Source organism: Pteropus vampyrus, unplaced genomic scaffold, assembly GCF_000151845.1.
Source record: "Pteropus vampyrus isolate Shadow unplaced genomic scaffold, Pvam_2.0 Scaffold454, whole genome shotgun sequence".
Lineage (NCBI taxonomy): Eukaryota > Metazoa > Chordata > Mammalia > Chiroptera > Pteropodidae > Pteropus > Pteropus vampyrus.
The window spans coordinates 391811-406289 of NW_011889235.1; the positions used below are offsets into that span (position 1 = coordinate 391811).

General features: G+C 45.8%; 1 protein-coding gene across 1 annotated transcript in view; it reads left to right on the plus strand.

Moving 5' to 3' along the window:
- LOC105306712 (deleted in malignant brain tumors 1 protein-like) overlaps nucleotides 1-14479 on the plus strand; it is a 95385-nt gene that overhangs the window by 47339 nt on the left and 33567 nt on the right. The window contains exons 8-13 of the mRNA XM_011381895.1: nucleotides 4576-4671; nucleotides 5356-5673; nucleotides 7225-7240; nucleotides 7769-7867; nucleotides 10889-11106; nucleotides 11823-12134. Of these exons, the coding sequence (XP_011380197.1) occupies nucleotides 4576-4671; nucleotides 5356-5673; nucleotides 7225-7240; nucleotides 7769-7867; nucleotides 10889-11106; nucleotides 11823-12134 (1059 nt within the window). The remainder of the gene's footprint in view (nucleotides 1-4575; nucleotides 4672-5355; nucleotides 5674-7224; nucleotides 7241-7768; nucleotides 7868-10888; nucleotides 11107-11822; nucleotides 12135-14479) is intronic.

The window sequence follows — 14479 nt, forward strand, 5'->3', positions numbered from 1 at the left end:
GATTTTATAACTTAATGATCGAATAATATTCATCTGTAATACAAACCAAAGAATAGAAAAATCAGACCAATACGTGTGACGTAAAATCTGGAATGATGCCGAAGGTGAATGCAAAGGCATTTCGTTTCGTTGTAGCGCACACTTCTGAGCATCTGCAGGCAGCAGGCACGATGCTAGGGTTTCAGCATAAGTTAGTTTGTTTAATCCTCACATCTGAGGATGAGGGAGATGAAGAAGCTGGCCCAAGATAACTCGAAACTTAGAAAGTGGCAAGCTGGAATTTTTAAAGCCCCATCTCTTGCTGTGGGGCTGCCCCCACAGAGCCTCGAAGAATACACGCAGGTCACAAGTTATTGGCTAAAGCATCTCTCTTGGGCACTTGCCTGGAGAAAACTTTGATGTGTTCTGGGTGTCCCTGGGGGCCAGGCAGCTTCATGAATTGGGATCATGAATGAGAGGGGTAGGGCTGTCTAAAGTTAAAGGTCATGGTTAGGATCAATGGCAGTGGGCATTCAAATGAACATTCATCTGTATTCTCATTTTATGTAACTCAGCTAAGCTGAAAGTTATGTGGAGGACAGGGGAATGAAGAAGACCATGTGAGTGAAAGGAACCCTCCTGGTTATCTACTGCTACTCTGAAACGTAGTGGTTTAAAACAACAACCATCTGGTTATATGTCACGGTTTCGTGGGTCAGGAATTTGGGGAGGGCTCAGCTGGGAGATTCTTCTGCTCCACACTGCACTGAGCGGTCACTTGGTGGTGTTCACCTGGTGGCTGGTCTGGAGACTCTAGGACGGCTTCACTCACACGCCTGGCGCCTTGGTCAGGTAAGCTTGGTCAGGGCCATCTTCCTCTCCATGGGTCTCAGAGCCTCTTCGCATGGTCTCTCCTGCAGGGCACTCAGACCTCTTACAAGGTGGCTCAGGAAGCCCTGAGAAGCCAGCGTTCCCAGAGACAGGAAGTGGAAGCCGCCAATCTTTAAAGACACAATGTCACGTCCATCACATTCTATTAATCAAAGCAGTCACAGAGCCTTCAAGGGAGGGGACCTAGACCCCACCTCATGACAGGAGACATGACCAAGAGTTTGTGGTTTTCTTTAATCTGCCACAGGATCGTGGAGAAGATTCACTCAGCTCCTTCAGACTTTTCTGTTTGCATTAAGTACACTGACACTTTAAAGGAAACCCGTTGCATTTTGCAAACATGTAGGTGAGACTAAGTATTTTTCCTCTGGATATCATCATTATCTCTCTTTTTTTCCTTCTAGGTCTTTCCACAGCATCTCAGAATCATGTAACAGGTAATCACTTGTCTTAAATTGAAATGGTAACTCGATGCCAAAATAGTAGGTGCTGGGCAGTGTGCCCAGGACATGGGACAAAGAAACTGTCACAGTGTGAGGAAGGGGCTGCTTCCGCCCACGCCAGTCCTGTTACGGCCCCTTCAGTGAGGAGCCCGGGCAGTCAGGACCTCAGCTGGAGAAACCCCCCAGTCCTCCCTACAGGGACATGCCCAGGGACATGGCCTTAGGCCTTCTAATGCCTACGAATACTGACCTTTTTAACCAAAGGAGCAGGCGGGAAGGGGGCGTGTGGATCTGCCCAAGTCAGAGTAGGCAGGAAGGGGACAGGAGACTTGAAGAGAACAGGGCTCAGTCTATCTGGTTGTACTCACCCCTCTCTGGGTACAGTCCTGTAGTGGGCACTAATTATTATAACCTACAAATGCAATTAACGATAGAGCTTTCAATGACATCGAAAGCAGGTGTTTTACTGCTTCCTGTCATCGATCGCAGGAAGAACCAGGAATCTGTGGGATTCTGGGAGGGTTACAGTGGGGAATAGAAAAAAGAAAATTAAATAACTTAATAATTTAGGAACAAGGTTAATAAAGCACACTGGATTTTCAAATTTTCTCAAAGAATGATGATTCTAAGTTTTCTGCTTTTTTGTGTGGCCTGTTACTTTAAATGCACACATGTGTATGTATCTATTTATATTAATAAATGTATATGTGTTTATATTAATAAGACAACTAATATGGAAGAATTAGATCTCACCGTTGTCTTGTTTAACCCTTATAAATACCAAAAAAAAAAAAAAACCCCAAAACCACAAAAATGAAAAACAAAACAAAAAAACCCAACCTGGATTCCTAAGGCTAAAGGAACTTTAAAACCAAGTTCCAGTCTTGGTAGATTTTGAGTTAAAGGAAACAGTCCACCCAGAAAAAGTGATGAAAATGTACTTAAGAGGAAATTCCAGTCGTAATCTCCCCAAACGGTCCACAACGCCCCCTTTCCCTGGGCCACCAATTCATCAGACCACAAAGTGGTTCTAGAGCCTTTAGTTCCCAAAACTCCTCAAACCCTTCTCTTCTCCAGGCTTGTTACACCTCTGTCTCTGAGTCTCTCCTTCTCAACCTCTCATGAGATCTACCCTGCCTCTCTCCCAGCAAGCGCAAGTCCTCCCACTTTAGAAAGAGAGAAGAAATAGTAAACAGACAGGACAAATATAGTATTTTCTTTATCAGACGGTAGGGGGAGTGGGAAAGGCAGGGAACTCTCACACACTAACACTTTTTGACTCATCAGAATTAGATTTGAACGGATTCTCCTTCCTAGGAGACTTTAGGCTAAAATCTATCCAGACAGCCTTGTGTGTGCCCACCTAGCAGACTGCTGTCCGACTGACTGCCTCAGGCCACTGGCGGGAGCTGGTCCTTGCTGGGATCACACCAGTGGCGCCACGTGGACACATCCTGACATCATTTTTCCTGTTATCTCAGGAGGACATACCTTTTGCGGAGGGGTCATTTCTAGCCTCTCTGGCTCATTTTCCAGTCCACGGTACCCAGACAACTACCCCACAGATGTCCAGTGTGTTTGGGAGATCCATGTGGATAAAAGATTTCGCATAAAACTCATGATTCCGACTTTGAAGTAAGAAAACAACTTTCTCAGAGAAGACTTTATCTGAATAAGAATACTGGTTTGTGAAATCATAATAAAGATATTTCTTTTGATGGGAAACCCTTAGGGGTGAAACCAGAAAGACACAAAATTCTTTCTAATTTGAAGCTTGGGTTAATTTTGGAGTGCTAGCCAATGAGTTACTTCTAGCTTGAAAAAATCAGTAAGTGATTTATTAACATATTTGTCTTAACCTTATTTTGATAGTTTTTAAATTTTTTTTTTCAAAAAATACCACAAAAATTCTCCTTACTAGCTTTGCCCTTGTTGTACACCAGGTACCAATATTTATTCTCTTAGACTTTCTTTTTCCATTTTATAAATTTTAAACAAACAGTAAGAAGCTTTTCACACACACACGCACACATTAGCCAACTACTCCAGCCGTGGGCCCCGCATCTTCTAAATGTTGCTGCAAAGTAAAAGGAGACCATGGAGTCATTGCTTTATCTCTGACATGAAGAGAATCAGTTTTCCAAAGTCACTGCCATTTTTATCTCCTTGACATGAGATGAGAGCTGACATGTTTTTGGTGTTGGCCACGTGCCCAGGCTCTGTATTATGTACTTTGTAATCTCTGCCATACTCCAGCATCACTATAGCCCTAATTGTCCCCATTAGAAATGAGGAGACTGAGGCTCAGAGAGGTTAACTGACTTGCCCAAGGTTAACCTTCCATGTCTGTCTGACATCAAAAGCCCAACTCTTCACCACTAAAGCATGCACAAAGCTTTTCTGCTTGTTTATGACACACATAATGCCACAAACACAACACTGTGAAATGCGGTGATAATCCACCTTTAGCATGCACAGAATCATTGCTCCAGGGAGGGAGATATGCCCTATGCCAAAGAATATCCTAGAAACATGTTATCTTTGTTGACTAAAACCCTAAGGATACAGATAGCCTACAAGGAAATGAAAACATCGAACCCACATCTCCAAAGTCTATCATGGTATCAGTTGTCTACCCTGTCAAAATCACCGCCCATGCACATACCTCGTGAAGAATCACCATAGTGCAAATACTCTTTAACATGCTGACATTTTTTATTTTAAAATCATGATTTTTTTCTCCCTAAGAATTTGGGTATGGAAAATGTGAAATACAGAGATAGGAAAATCTGGCTGTGGTGTCGATTACATGCTGATAATCTGACTGCTAAGAATTCATTTGCAGTGTACATTAGCATTTCCCAATGTTCCATGGAGGTCGTGATTGGCTAAAATTATGATTTTAAAATGTGTGATATTTATGGGTACTAAGTCGTACCCATAGATATCACACATTCCTCAAAGAAAATAAGACTTCTGATAATAAGACATCTGAAAAAAGTTAATTGATATTTTATATATTAATGTGCAATTTAAAATATAATTCAAATGTTTAACCTTATGATTGTCATACTTTTTAAGCTTTAAGATCTTAAAGGAAGTTCTAACCTGCTGCTCACCCTCCACTCTGATTCCTCCAGACTGGAAGATATCCTTGGATGCCCCTATGACTCAGTTGAAATCTTCGATGGTCCCAGAATTCCCTCACTCTCCATGGGGAAGTTCTGTGCCCCAGTAGCTGTGATGTTTTTCTCCTCCTCAGACATCATGACAGTGGTGTTTCAAAGTGATTCTGTGACCACCAACACTGGCTTTCACGCTCTGTTCGATGTGATTCCACAAGACAAAGGAGAGTCAGGTAGGAAGCTTCAAGTAGTTGTTTGGGTGTTTAAATGAGAGACCCATTTTCTAATTCGAGGGACTCCCCTATTAGCAGATGCCTGGGATAAATTTTGAAAGACCTCCCTGAGCATCAGAGGCTCTGTGATTGGCAGGTAGTATGCTTGCTGGGTACAACTCGGACTTGGTTATGAAATGACAGCCCATAGGGCCATGGCTGAAAGAGTCCCCAGGCTTCTCATCTGGGTGAGTCTAGGGTATGAGGTTGGGCAGCTGGTGGAGGGAAGTGGATTCTTCAGGAAAGTTTGGCTTCTAGGTTTCAGCACTCCGGACAGTTCCCACATGTCCAGTACACAGGCACAAGACCCTTCAGAGAATACAGCTTTTCCCTGTGGAAATGAACAGCCTTATTTCAATTGCCCACGTGGCACTCTTGGTGGGAAGATCTAGCAGCTAGATCTCTTGGTGGGAAGATCTAGCAAGACTGATGGAGTAACTTGTCAAAGGTTACACAGCTAGGGAGCAACAGAGCTGGGTTTCAACCCCTCCTCCACCTCACGCTTAAGCCCGTAAGTCCAACCTATTACTGGATCAAGACAACCTTAAGGCTTTGCTCTTGCATTTATTTGCTAAATGTGAATGCTAAAAAATCCTTCCTACTTAAAATGTCCCAAACTCAAAAATAAAATCCCATTCTGTTTAGAAGATGGACCGGAGCTGCGGCTGGTAGGCGGTTCCGGACGGTGCTCAGGACGCCTGGAGATCTTTCACCGGGGGATCTGGGGCACCGTGTGCGATGACCTGTGGGACCTGAACGAAGCCAAGGTCGTGTGCCGACAGCTGGGGTGCGGGCGGGCCATCGCCGCCCCTGGGAATGCCCATTTTGGCCCGGGCTCTGGAGATATCCTTCTGGACAACCTGCAGTGCTTGGGAAGCGAGAACCACCTCGGCCAGTGCCCTAGCTCCAGCTGGTCAGACCACAATTGTGGCCACCATGAGGATGCCAGTGTCGTCTGTTCAGGTAGCCTCTCCTCCCATGGCAGGATCTTTCAGCCAGTGGCTTCTTAGTGACGGGTAGAAGGTGTGCACAGAGCAGGGCCAGGGAAACTAAGGCCAGTGGCCTGACAGATGAATGTCCCTCAGCCAGGTTGACAGAGAATGCTGAGAGGCTGACTCCATTCTGAAAACACAACACACCAGGGCCACACAATGGGAGGGTTCCGTCCTCTTCAACCATGCCCAGGTCTGGCACTGCTGTGTGACATGAAGCCTGCCTGCGTGAGACCTGCCCACACTAGAAAACTACTTCTTTGTCTTCAGAGAATTTAACTTCGATTCCCTAAATTTACCTTTTTTCATGCATGCAGATGCTGGGGACTGGTCTCCAGATGTGACTCCTACACCCCCAGGTAGGTTAGACACTGAATTTACAATATCTCTGCAAAGCGAATAAGACGTCTAATCTCTGTGCTAACCTAGACACCGGTGGACAGCCCCCTGGACACTAGAATCACCCAGCGAGCTTTTAGAATTCTCGAAGCCTTGGCTGTGCCCCAGACCAGTCACATGAGACCCGCTAAGGTCACACCAGCCATCAGTTCTATTTAAAACTTCCCGTGTGATTCCAGCGTGTGGCCAATGTTGAGAACTGGTGGCTTTAACAGTGAGCTAAAAGCTACATCTCCCAAATGAAATGGCATCCAAGCCTCTCCTGTCTGGAGTCAGAGCAAAGAAGGGCAGGAGCGGGGATGGAGAAGGAAGTTTCCATCACGGTGGCTGAGAAGAAGACTGATAGGGAGAGGAGAGGAGGTGGAAAGGTTTGCCTCTCGGGGACATGGATTAGGAAATGAAAGCTCGCAGGAAAATATAGACACACTGAAAGCCAGACTCTCTCCTGGAGGGTCAAGAGCGGACGGGTGGTGAGAAGTGAACCTATCGGGGCTCCCCCAAGGGCCTCCTGGCTTAGCCAACACCATGGGAGTGGAGAAGGGGTGGATCTTCATCTGGTAACTACTCAAAGTCAGTGTGTAACAGTGGCCTCCCAACCTCAAGATTCCAGCTATATCGGAGCACATGTAGAACTGCCTCCTGCAGCCACCTGCCTCTCTAGGACAGGTTCCCAGCTGCCCACTACCTTGCTCACTGGTGCCCTTGACCCCCAAAAGCAGCCTCCTCCCCACACCTTCCCCGTGGCTGCTGCCACACTCTGCCCTCAGTGGAGGCCTGGATGTGGGGAAGGTGGAGGTCAGGGGTGCACCTTGCAGTGTTCTAGGGCTGGGCAATGAAGGTAGCAGCTGTCCCTTCTGTGGGCTGGCACCACCATGATGCATTTGAAAGGACACTTGGCAGGGACCTCTTACTTCAATCCAGGTCCCAAAGGCATCCCAGTGGAGGTCACCAGCCCTTGTGGCTGCCTGTTTGGCATGGGTTACGGAGGCGGAGAGTTATTTCTCCACCTCTGCCTGAGAGCAGTAGCGGATTCGTTCATCTGTATAAGTATAGGATGATTTCACGATGCTAAGCTCTTTCCTGACTTCCTCTGGTTTTGAATTTTGCAGCTTCTGTTCCTCAGGCGTCTCTACCACAAGGTAACTCTCTTTCAATGAAGGTATAACCTGTAAAGGATGGAATCACTTTGATAATTCATAAAAGCAGAATAGATGTCTGTCTGTCCTGGCTTCCTTGGGGGAAGAATTGGTGGGATGGATCCCTCATGAAGGACTGTGGATTGAGCTTGCAAGGCAGGAAGCTGGGGAGAGCATTATTGAAGTATGGCCCGGACACCCCACACCTGCGACATGCATGTCCGATCCCATTTCTCATCTCACTGACAATGAATTTTAGGGTCCTGCCTCCTGTCATACACCTTTCCTCCTCTTTTGCGTCCCCTCCCAGAGGTATAGTCACATATCAGCCAAGTCACAACTGTATCTATACCAGCATGATCCTTTCCCATTTTATGATTCACTGTTAAGCCGGGTAGAATTCTAAATTCCACACCTGAGAAAATGCAAGGTGCATGTCTGAAGAAGCCATCCGTGGGTCTTGTCTGTTTTTATAGGAGGAAGTAACTCTTGCGGAGGAGTAATTTCAAGTCTCTCGGGCTCCTTTTCCAGTCCTTGGTATCCTACGAACTACCCCACCAACGTGGAGTGTGTCTGGGTGGTACACTTGGCTGAGAAGTTCCACATAAAGTTAATGATACCAAGCCTGAAGTAAGCAGCTTCGCTTTTCTCTATTCAAATGCTGGATTAGATTTGAGTCCATTCTTTCCTCAAAAAAGAAGCCTTTCTGTGCGTCTTAGTCCATTTAGCCCGCTATGACAAAAATGCCATAAACCGGGCAGCTTAATAAACAACAGAAATTTCTTTCTCAGAGTTCCAGAGGCTGGAAAGTCCAAGATCAATACACTAGCAGATTCAGTGTCTCATAAGGGACCATTTTCTCAGAGATGGTTGCCGTTTCGCTATAATCTCACGTGGAAGAAAGAGCAAGCGAGCTTCCTCGGGTCTCTTCATAAGGGCACTAATCCCATTCACGCCGGCCCTGCCCTCCTAACTAATCACCTCCCAATGGCCCTGTCCCCTAACACCATCACATCGAGGGGTAGGTTTCAGCCTATGAATTCTGGGGGAACACAAGCATTCGGCCTATAGTACCACGTGACCAGTCCTTTTACATTTCAGGTGAAAGTCTGTCTGGTCATCTGAGTTTAGGAGAGTGTTTTAATCATTGAGCTCAACTTTCCACGCAATTAGACAACATTCCACGAGCATCCCTGACACCAAGCCGCTGAGCCTCAGCCGAGGGGACCCACCACGAAAACTTCACCCCTTCATCCTCGCCAGCTCCATCTGCAGACACAGCTTTTTCCTCCGGCTAATCCCAGACCTGCTCTTCATTCCCATTTTCTCCTCTTCGTTCTTCCCTGTGATGCTACACAAAACAAATCTACTTCCCCCTTTTCCATCATGTCTCTACTGAGACTCTTCTTCTACAGATAGCCTCAGTTCATTCATTCCTCCCGCGTGCCTTGTACTTCCTATTTTTTTCCCGAACCGTCATTCATTTTTAAAGGAATTCGCCCTATTTCTATGCGTATTTATATGCATATATATTCACATACACGTACACATACAGGAGTGAATTTAATGAAAATATTACTTTTCCTAATAATATTTAACCCTGGTTCCATCTCACTGGGTCACATCTGGGTCATTCTGTCTCCCTCTCATTGTCACATAGTCTGTCCCAGACCTCTGCCACTGCTTTCCATCTGTGCTCATCAGCCACAGAAGTCAAAATTCTGAATGGTAAAACGCTGCCTTCAAATGTAAAATGAGTAGGCAGTGAGGTGAGGGATGGATTCGATGTATCAAGAGCAAAATGTATTTATCATTCATTCGTTCATTTATTCCACACACATTGACTTGTTGAAAGCAATGTGAGAAGATTTGGTACCATATATTTCAAATCTATTAAACTCACGGTGCTAATGTTTTGGGATCATTATATCACTTCCAGAAAACAGCTGTAATGATCCACACCCCCTGTGTCTCAAGGTTATTATTCCGATGTAAATATGCTACCATAATTTCAGAGCATGCCAACCAAGGAGCTGTCTAATGCGCTGCCTAGAGTCAGGGCTTAGTCACTAGTTTGGGGTTCTGACGTTTTTAAGTCTAGATTTATTGATATTTGCTTTTTTGCTTTTTAGGATACAAAGTTAGCTATTAGTTGCTCCAGTGAGTCTCAACTGGGAAAGATGATAGCATTCCAACAGGACATTTGGCTAGGTGTGGAGATGTTTTTGATGATCGCCATGGAGGTGGGGGCGCCACAGCCATCTGGCGGGTGGAGGCCAGGGAAGCTGCTGAGTAACCCACAACTCACAAGGCAGCCTCTCCAGCAAAGAATTATCCCACCCCAAATGTCAATAGTGCTGAGACAAAAACCCTAATTTGCACTGAAGCTTGCTTTATGAGGAACATGAAACCTCTGTGGAGGTTTGCTTTGCACTCGATTTGTAAAAACTATACCCATATTTAAAGTATGCTATTTCATTCTTGCTAAGTGAAGTGTGCCCTATTTTCTAATGAAATGGTTTCTCAGGTGGCAGCGTCACCTGTTACTGCCACACTATTTTCACCTTACGTACAAATGTTATCACTTCTTCTTAAAATATTAGAAATTTGTTATTTTGAGGTACTTGGCTCTGACTTTATTGGAACAGGTGTGCCGTGCAATAAGCAGGTTTTCAAATTCAGTCGTTTGTGGTCAAGTGTAGTTGTGGCCATTACGTATATGTTATATAGTGAGCACTCATGTGCATCAAGGCCTTCTTATTGTTATTTAAATGCAAATGGGCACATCTCACGTTTTTATCATGTTTGATAAATATTGATGTTCTTTAAATGGATATTTATTGAGCCCAGTCTCTGGGCGGGCTCTGGTCTAGACATGGGCGTACAGCGCTGACCAAGACAGACAAGATCTCTACCCTCATGGAATTTACATTCTAGATGGGGAGACAAATAGTACTCAAATAAACCAGTATCTCGATGGACCATTTCAGTTAGCGGTAAGTGGATAAGTCTATGAAGAACAAACATATACATATAAGGTAATAGGATAGAGTAAAAGCAGCAAAGACGACAGCGTTAGGTGGAATGGTCAGGGACAGCTTCTCTGATCCTCCAAGTTAGTTGAAACATGTCACGAAAACATTTGGTTTGAACCAGGCAGTTTGGGACATTGAAAGGAAGAATCCTCGTCAACAGGCCTTCGGATCTTTTACAGCTGTCACCGTTTCTCTTTGCTCTGGGTCTCGTGAGAGTTTTACTCAATGAGAACCTAGTAGACACTTGCCACCACCCCGGGAGTGGCAGAGTTTGAATAGAGTCAGGGGCCAATCAGGAGGCACTCAAGGTAGAAAGAAAGATGGTGCAAGAGAGTGAATGAACGCCAAGGTACCAGTTGGGTATCTTGAAATAGACTGAAATAGACTAAGCGAGATAAGATGAAAGGATGACGGACCTGGGCCAGTCCCAATAGAGGACAGGAGGGCAGACTGAAGCAGTGTTTAAGGGGGCGGGCCCGCTAGTGGGGTGTGTGGGTTGGAGGGAGGGAGCAAGGATGATCACGGTTTCTGGCAGGAATGCGATGCAAATAATGATTTTATTTAAGACAGTTCTGCAGATTTCTTTGGCGAGATTAACTCCGTGTTACCTCTTCAGATTAGAAGATGTCTATGGGTGTCCTTACGACTTCATTGAAGTGTTTGATGGACGGCAAGTGGCCTCACTCTCCATGGGCAGATTCTGTGCTGGGGAAGAGCTCACGTTCCTCTCCTCTTCAAACATCATGACCGTAGTGTTCAGAAGTGACGCCATGATCACCAACACAGGGTTTTACGCTCTGTACAATGGCCTTCGTCAAGATGGGAGGGAGAGTGGTAAGTATCCTCATACCTACTTGGAGAGAATTTAGATCTAATTTGTGTCCTTCCCCTTTAAGAGAGGATATGCTTTTCTAAATCTGACCTGTAGAGGCCACTTTCATTCATGACATCCTGAGTGATGTCCACTCGGACACTCACAGCCCCCAGCCCACTCAGCACCCTGCTCTGCCACTCACCATCATTATCTTTCACTAAAACATCCTGCCTAAAGCAACAGGTAGCTGCACCTCATATCTTGCTTTGGCTATGGATGGAGGATGCAAATGAGAGCCTCCCTCTTCTTCAAAGGAAGGGAATGTGCAGTAGGCGAATCCTTCTGGAACAAAACCGTCTCCAACTGCAACTACCAGCCCACCTGCTCCCAGCTGAATTCAGTATAAGAACCACCCAGAACATTTATACAGCAGGATATGTGGACATCTCAGAGCTCTCAGTGGATTATATTTGGGGTAACCATGTAATTTCTCCTCTAATTGGGATACTTTTGAAAGTTTTCAAGACTCTCAAGTAATTAACAGTCATTAATTGATCTATGACAGTCATAAACCAGGACTATTCCAGGCAAATTAGGACAGAGGGGCATCCTATCAAGAGTCCAAGAGCTAATATGGGAAAATGTGCCCAAGTTCTGGGCATTCTCTATCTGAAAAAGGTCTTAGAGTTTAGGGACAACAGCTCATTTCAGAGACCTCTATTTTCCTGTCCCCCAGGTGTGTCCCTGAGACTGGTGAACGGCAGCCACAGGTGTGAGGGCCGGGTGGAAGTCTTCTACAATGGTACCTGGGGCACGGTGTGCGATGACAACTGGGACCTGACAGACGCCAGGGTGGTGTGCCAGCAGCTCGGCTGTGGCGAGGCCTTGTCCGCCCCAGCTCGGAGCTACTTTGACGGAGGTACTGGCCACATCATGCTGGATGACGTGCGCTGTACAGGGAACGAAGCCGAGGTGTGGCAGTGCACGCACAGTGGATGGTTCTCCCACAACTGCGGGCACCATGAAGATGCCAGCGCCATCTGCTTAGGTGAGCCCCGAGGGACACAGCACGCCTCAGGGAGAGTCTCACCCACCAGCAGCCTCTGAGAAGGGAGAAGTCAATGCCAGCAGGCAATTACTCTGAATAGAGCGCTGAGCTTCAAGCCTTTTTTTAAAGTCAATTGGTTTCAGAGTTAGTCTTCTTTCTCTTCAATTGTGTCCAGAAAAATGTCACAGTCCCACTTTAAAAGTTATAGTCTTTAAATAAAGAGTTTGTGTCATCAGACATCCCACTCCTGGGTAGGCATGCTATGGTGTCGGTGACAACCAACTCTCTCCAGAATAAGAGTAGTAGCTGGTGTCCAAAGGGTGCGCTGCATTCCTATTCTTGTTCAGTCTTCACGGTCTGCAGTAAAGAGGGGACTGTTAGTCTCACTGTATTGATAAGACAACAAAGGCACGTCCAAGAGCACTCGCAGCCGTGCTCCATCAGGGCCTCCATGGCCCTGTGTGAAGGCTGAGCTCAGCTCTGTAACCGAAGTTCCTTCAGCCCCGCACCTGACCAAAAGTAGATACATGCCATGATTTCAATTTGTTTTCAATGTTAGCACTTCCAGCAGCTAGATGAGCCACCTACTGAAAAGCAGAGTGTGTCCCTCATCCAGCGGGCAGGGACGTGGGCTGCTGATCTTTAACCAACACGGATCGTTTGGATACTTCTTCCCAACTGCCTGGAATAGAATGTGTTCGATTCTAAAAATATAATAATAATAATAATAATAATAATAATAATAATAATAATAAGAAGAAGAAGAAGAAGAAGAAGAAGAAGTAGTACCCAATTTTCTTTAACAAATTATGTGATTGTCTTACTTAACCCATCTCTCATTCTCTATCTTTGAGTAGGTGTTGATGGCCATTCAAACGCAGGACAAACAGTTATCGCTCTTACATACCTTTCGACTCATTGCCAGCCCCCCGAGATATGTGAATCCTAGCAATTCTTCGATCCTGAAATTGGGGCCCACTCTAATTAAATTCTTTGTCGCTAATTATTAAGAGCAATGCAGCATATTAGCGTTGACAAAATGGTGGGGTTAGGGGCGCCACAGAGGGTAGGAAGAGAGGTAGGAAGGAAGGAGAGTTTAGAGTCACCAGAAACACAGTTTCTGTGCCAGTGGGGTTCCGAGTCACTGTCCGCTGTGAAGAGAGGGCTAAGTGTTTGCCGTGATGGTCGGGCTATGGACACTGGGGGAGCAAGGAAGTGAAGATCCCAGGGCTGGCCTCCAACAGTTTGTATCAAATCTCATTCATTCGCACCCGTGGTGTGCAAATGTCCAAACTCTTGAAGAACTAGAGTCATCTCTGTCCACTGGGACACAAAGAAATCACAGCTTTGAGTGTCAGTATTTGTGGGTATTTTAAAGGAGTGTTCTGGATAAAAGTCCTCACTCACAGTATTCTGTTTTCTCTGTATATTTTCAGACTCGACTGGTGACAGCCCGCCTACAGGTAAATTCAGCTTTATTTAAACCCTTCGCGTGGCGTACATGTGCTTCATTTTCGATTTTAACACTCCCAACAGCTGGATGAATGCTCTTTCTTCCTTTTACACATGGAAGCCAGCAGGGAGGGGCTTCAACAAACTCCACACCAAATCTAACATTTCAGCCATAACATGGACGCTTTACATGATCTTGGTCTTGATTTCAGCTAGGATTTCATGGGATGCGGATGCTCTTCTAATTCTAACACTGCTCTGAGGAGGCCATGGCCTGCCTTGTCTTTGCGTCCTTTTCATTTAAACGAATGCTCGGACCTGTCTGTGCACGTGGGTTCATAAAGCCCTTTCCACCATATGTCACTATCTGTCTCCTCACAAAACCCTGTAAGCCCGACAGGACACAGATAAGGATCTTATCTGACCCCCCCCCCCAAAAAAAGGGTTAGAAACTCAGAGGGGTCTCTAAGGCTAACTTTTTGGTTCTGGCCCAAGCAGCGCAGTAACCGGATAAGTTCTCCTGGCTTGTGCCCTCGCTCTGTCCCCTCTCGACCCCTCTAAAGCCGACAGAGGTCAGCGCCCCTTCTGATGGGGTTTCTTCACTATTTCTTGCAGACGAAAATTTCCACTGCGGCGGTTTGCTCACAAATGCTTCAGGCTCCTTCTCCAGCCCTTGGTACCCTAAAAAATACCCCACAAATGTGGTGTGTGCATGGGACATACAAGTGGACGTCAGGGCTCATGTCAAACTTACATTCGAGGTGGTCAAGTGAGTAAACATTTCCTACTCTCACTTTCTTCCTTACTCAGTCATACTGCCTGCTACGCCTTGCCCCCCAAAAGAACCAACTTCCGAATTTAATGCTCCAAGGTAGGCCTTGGAGGCCCATTCG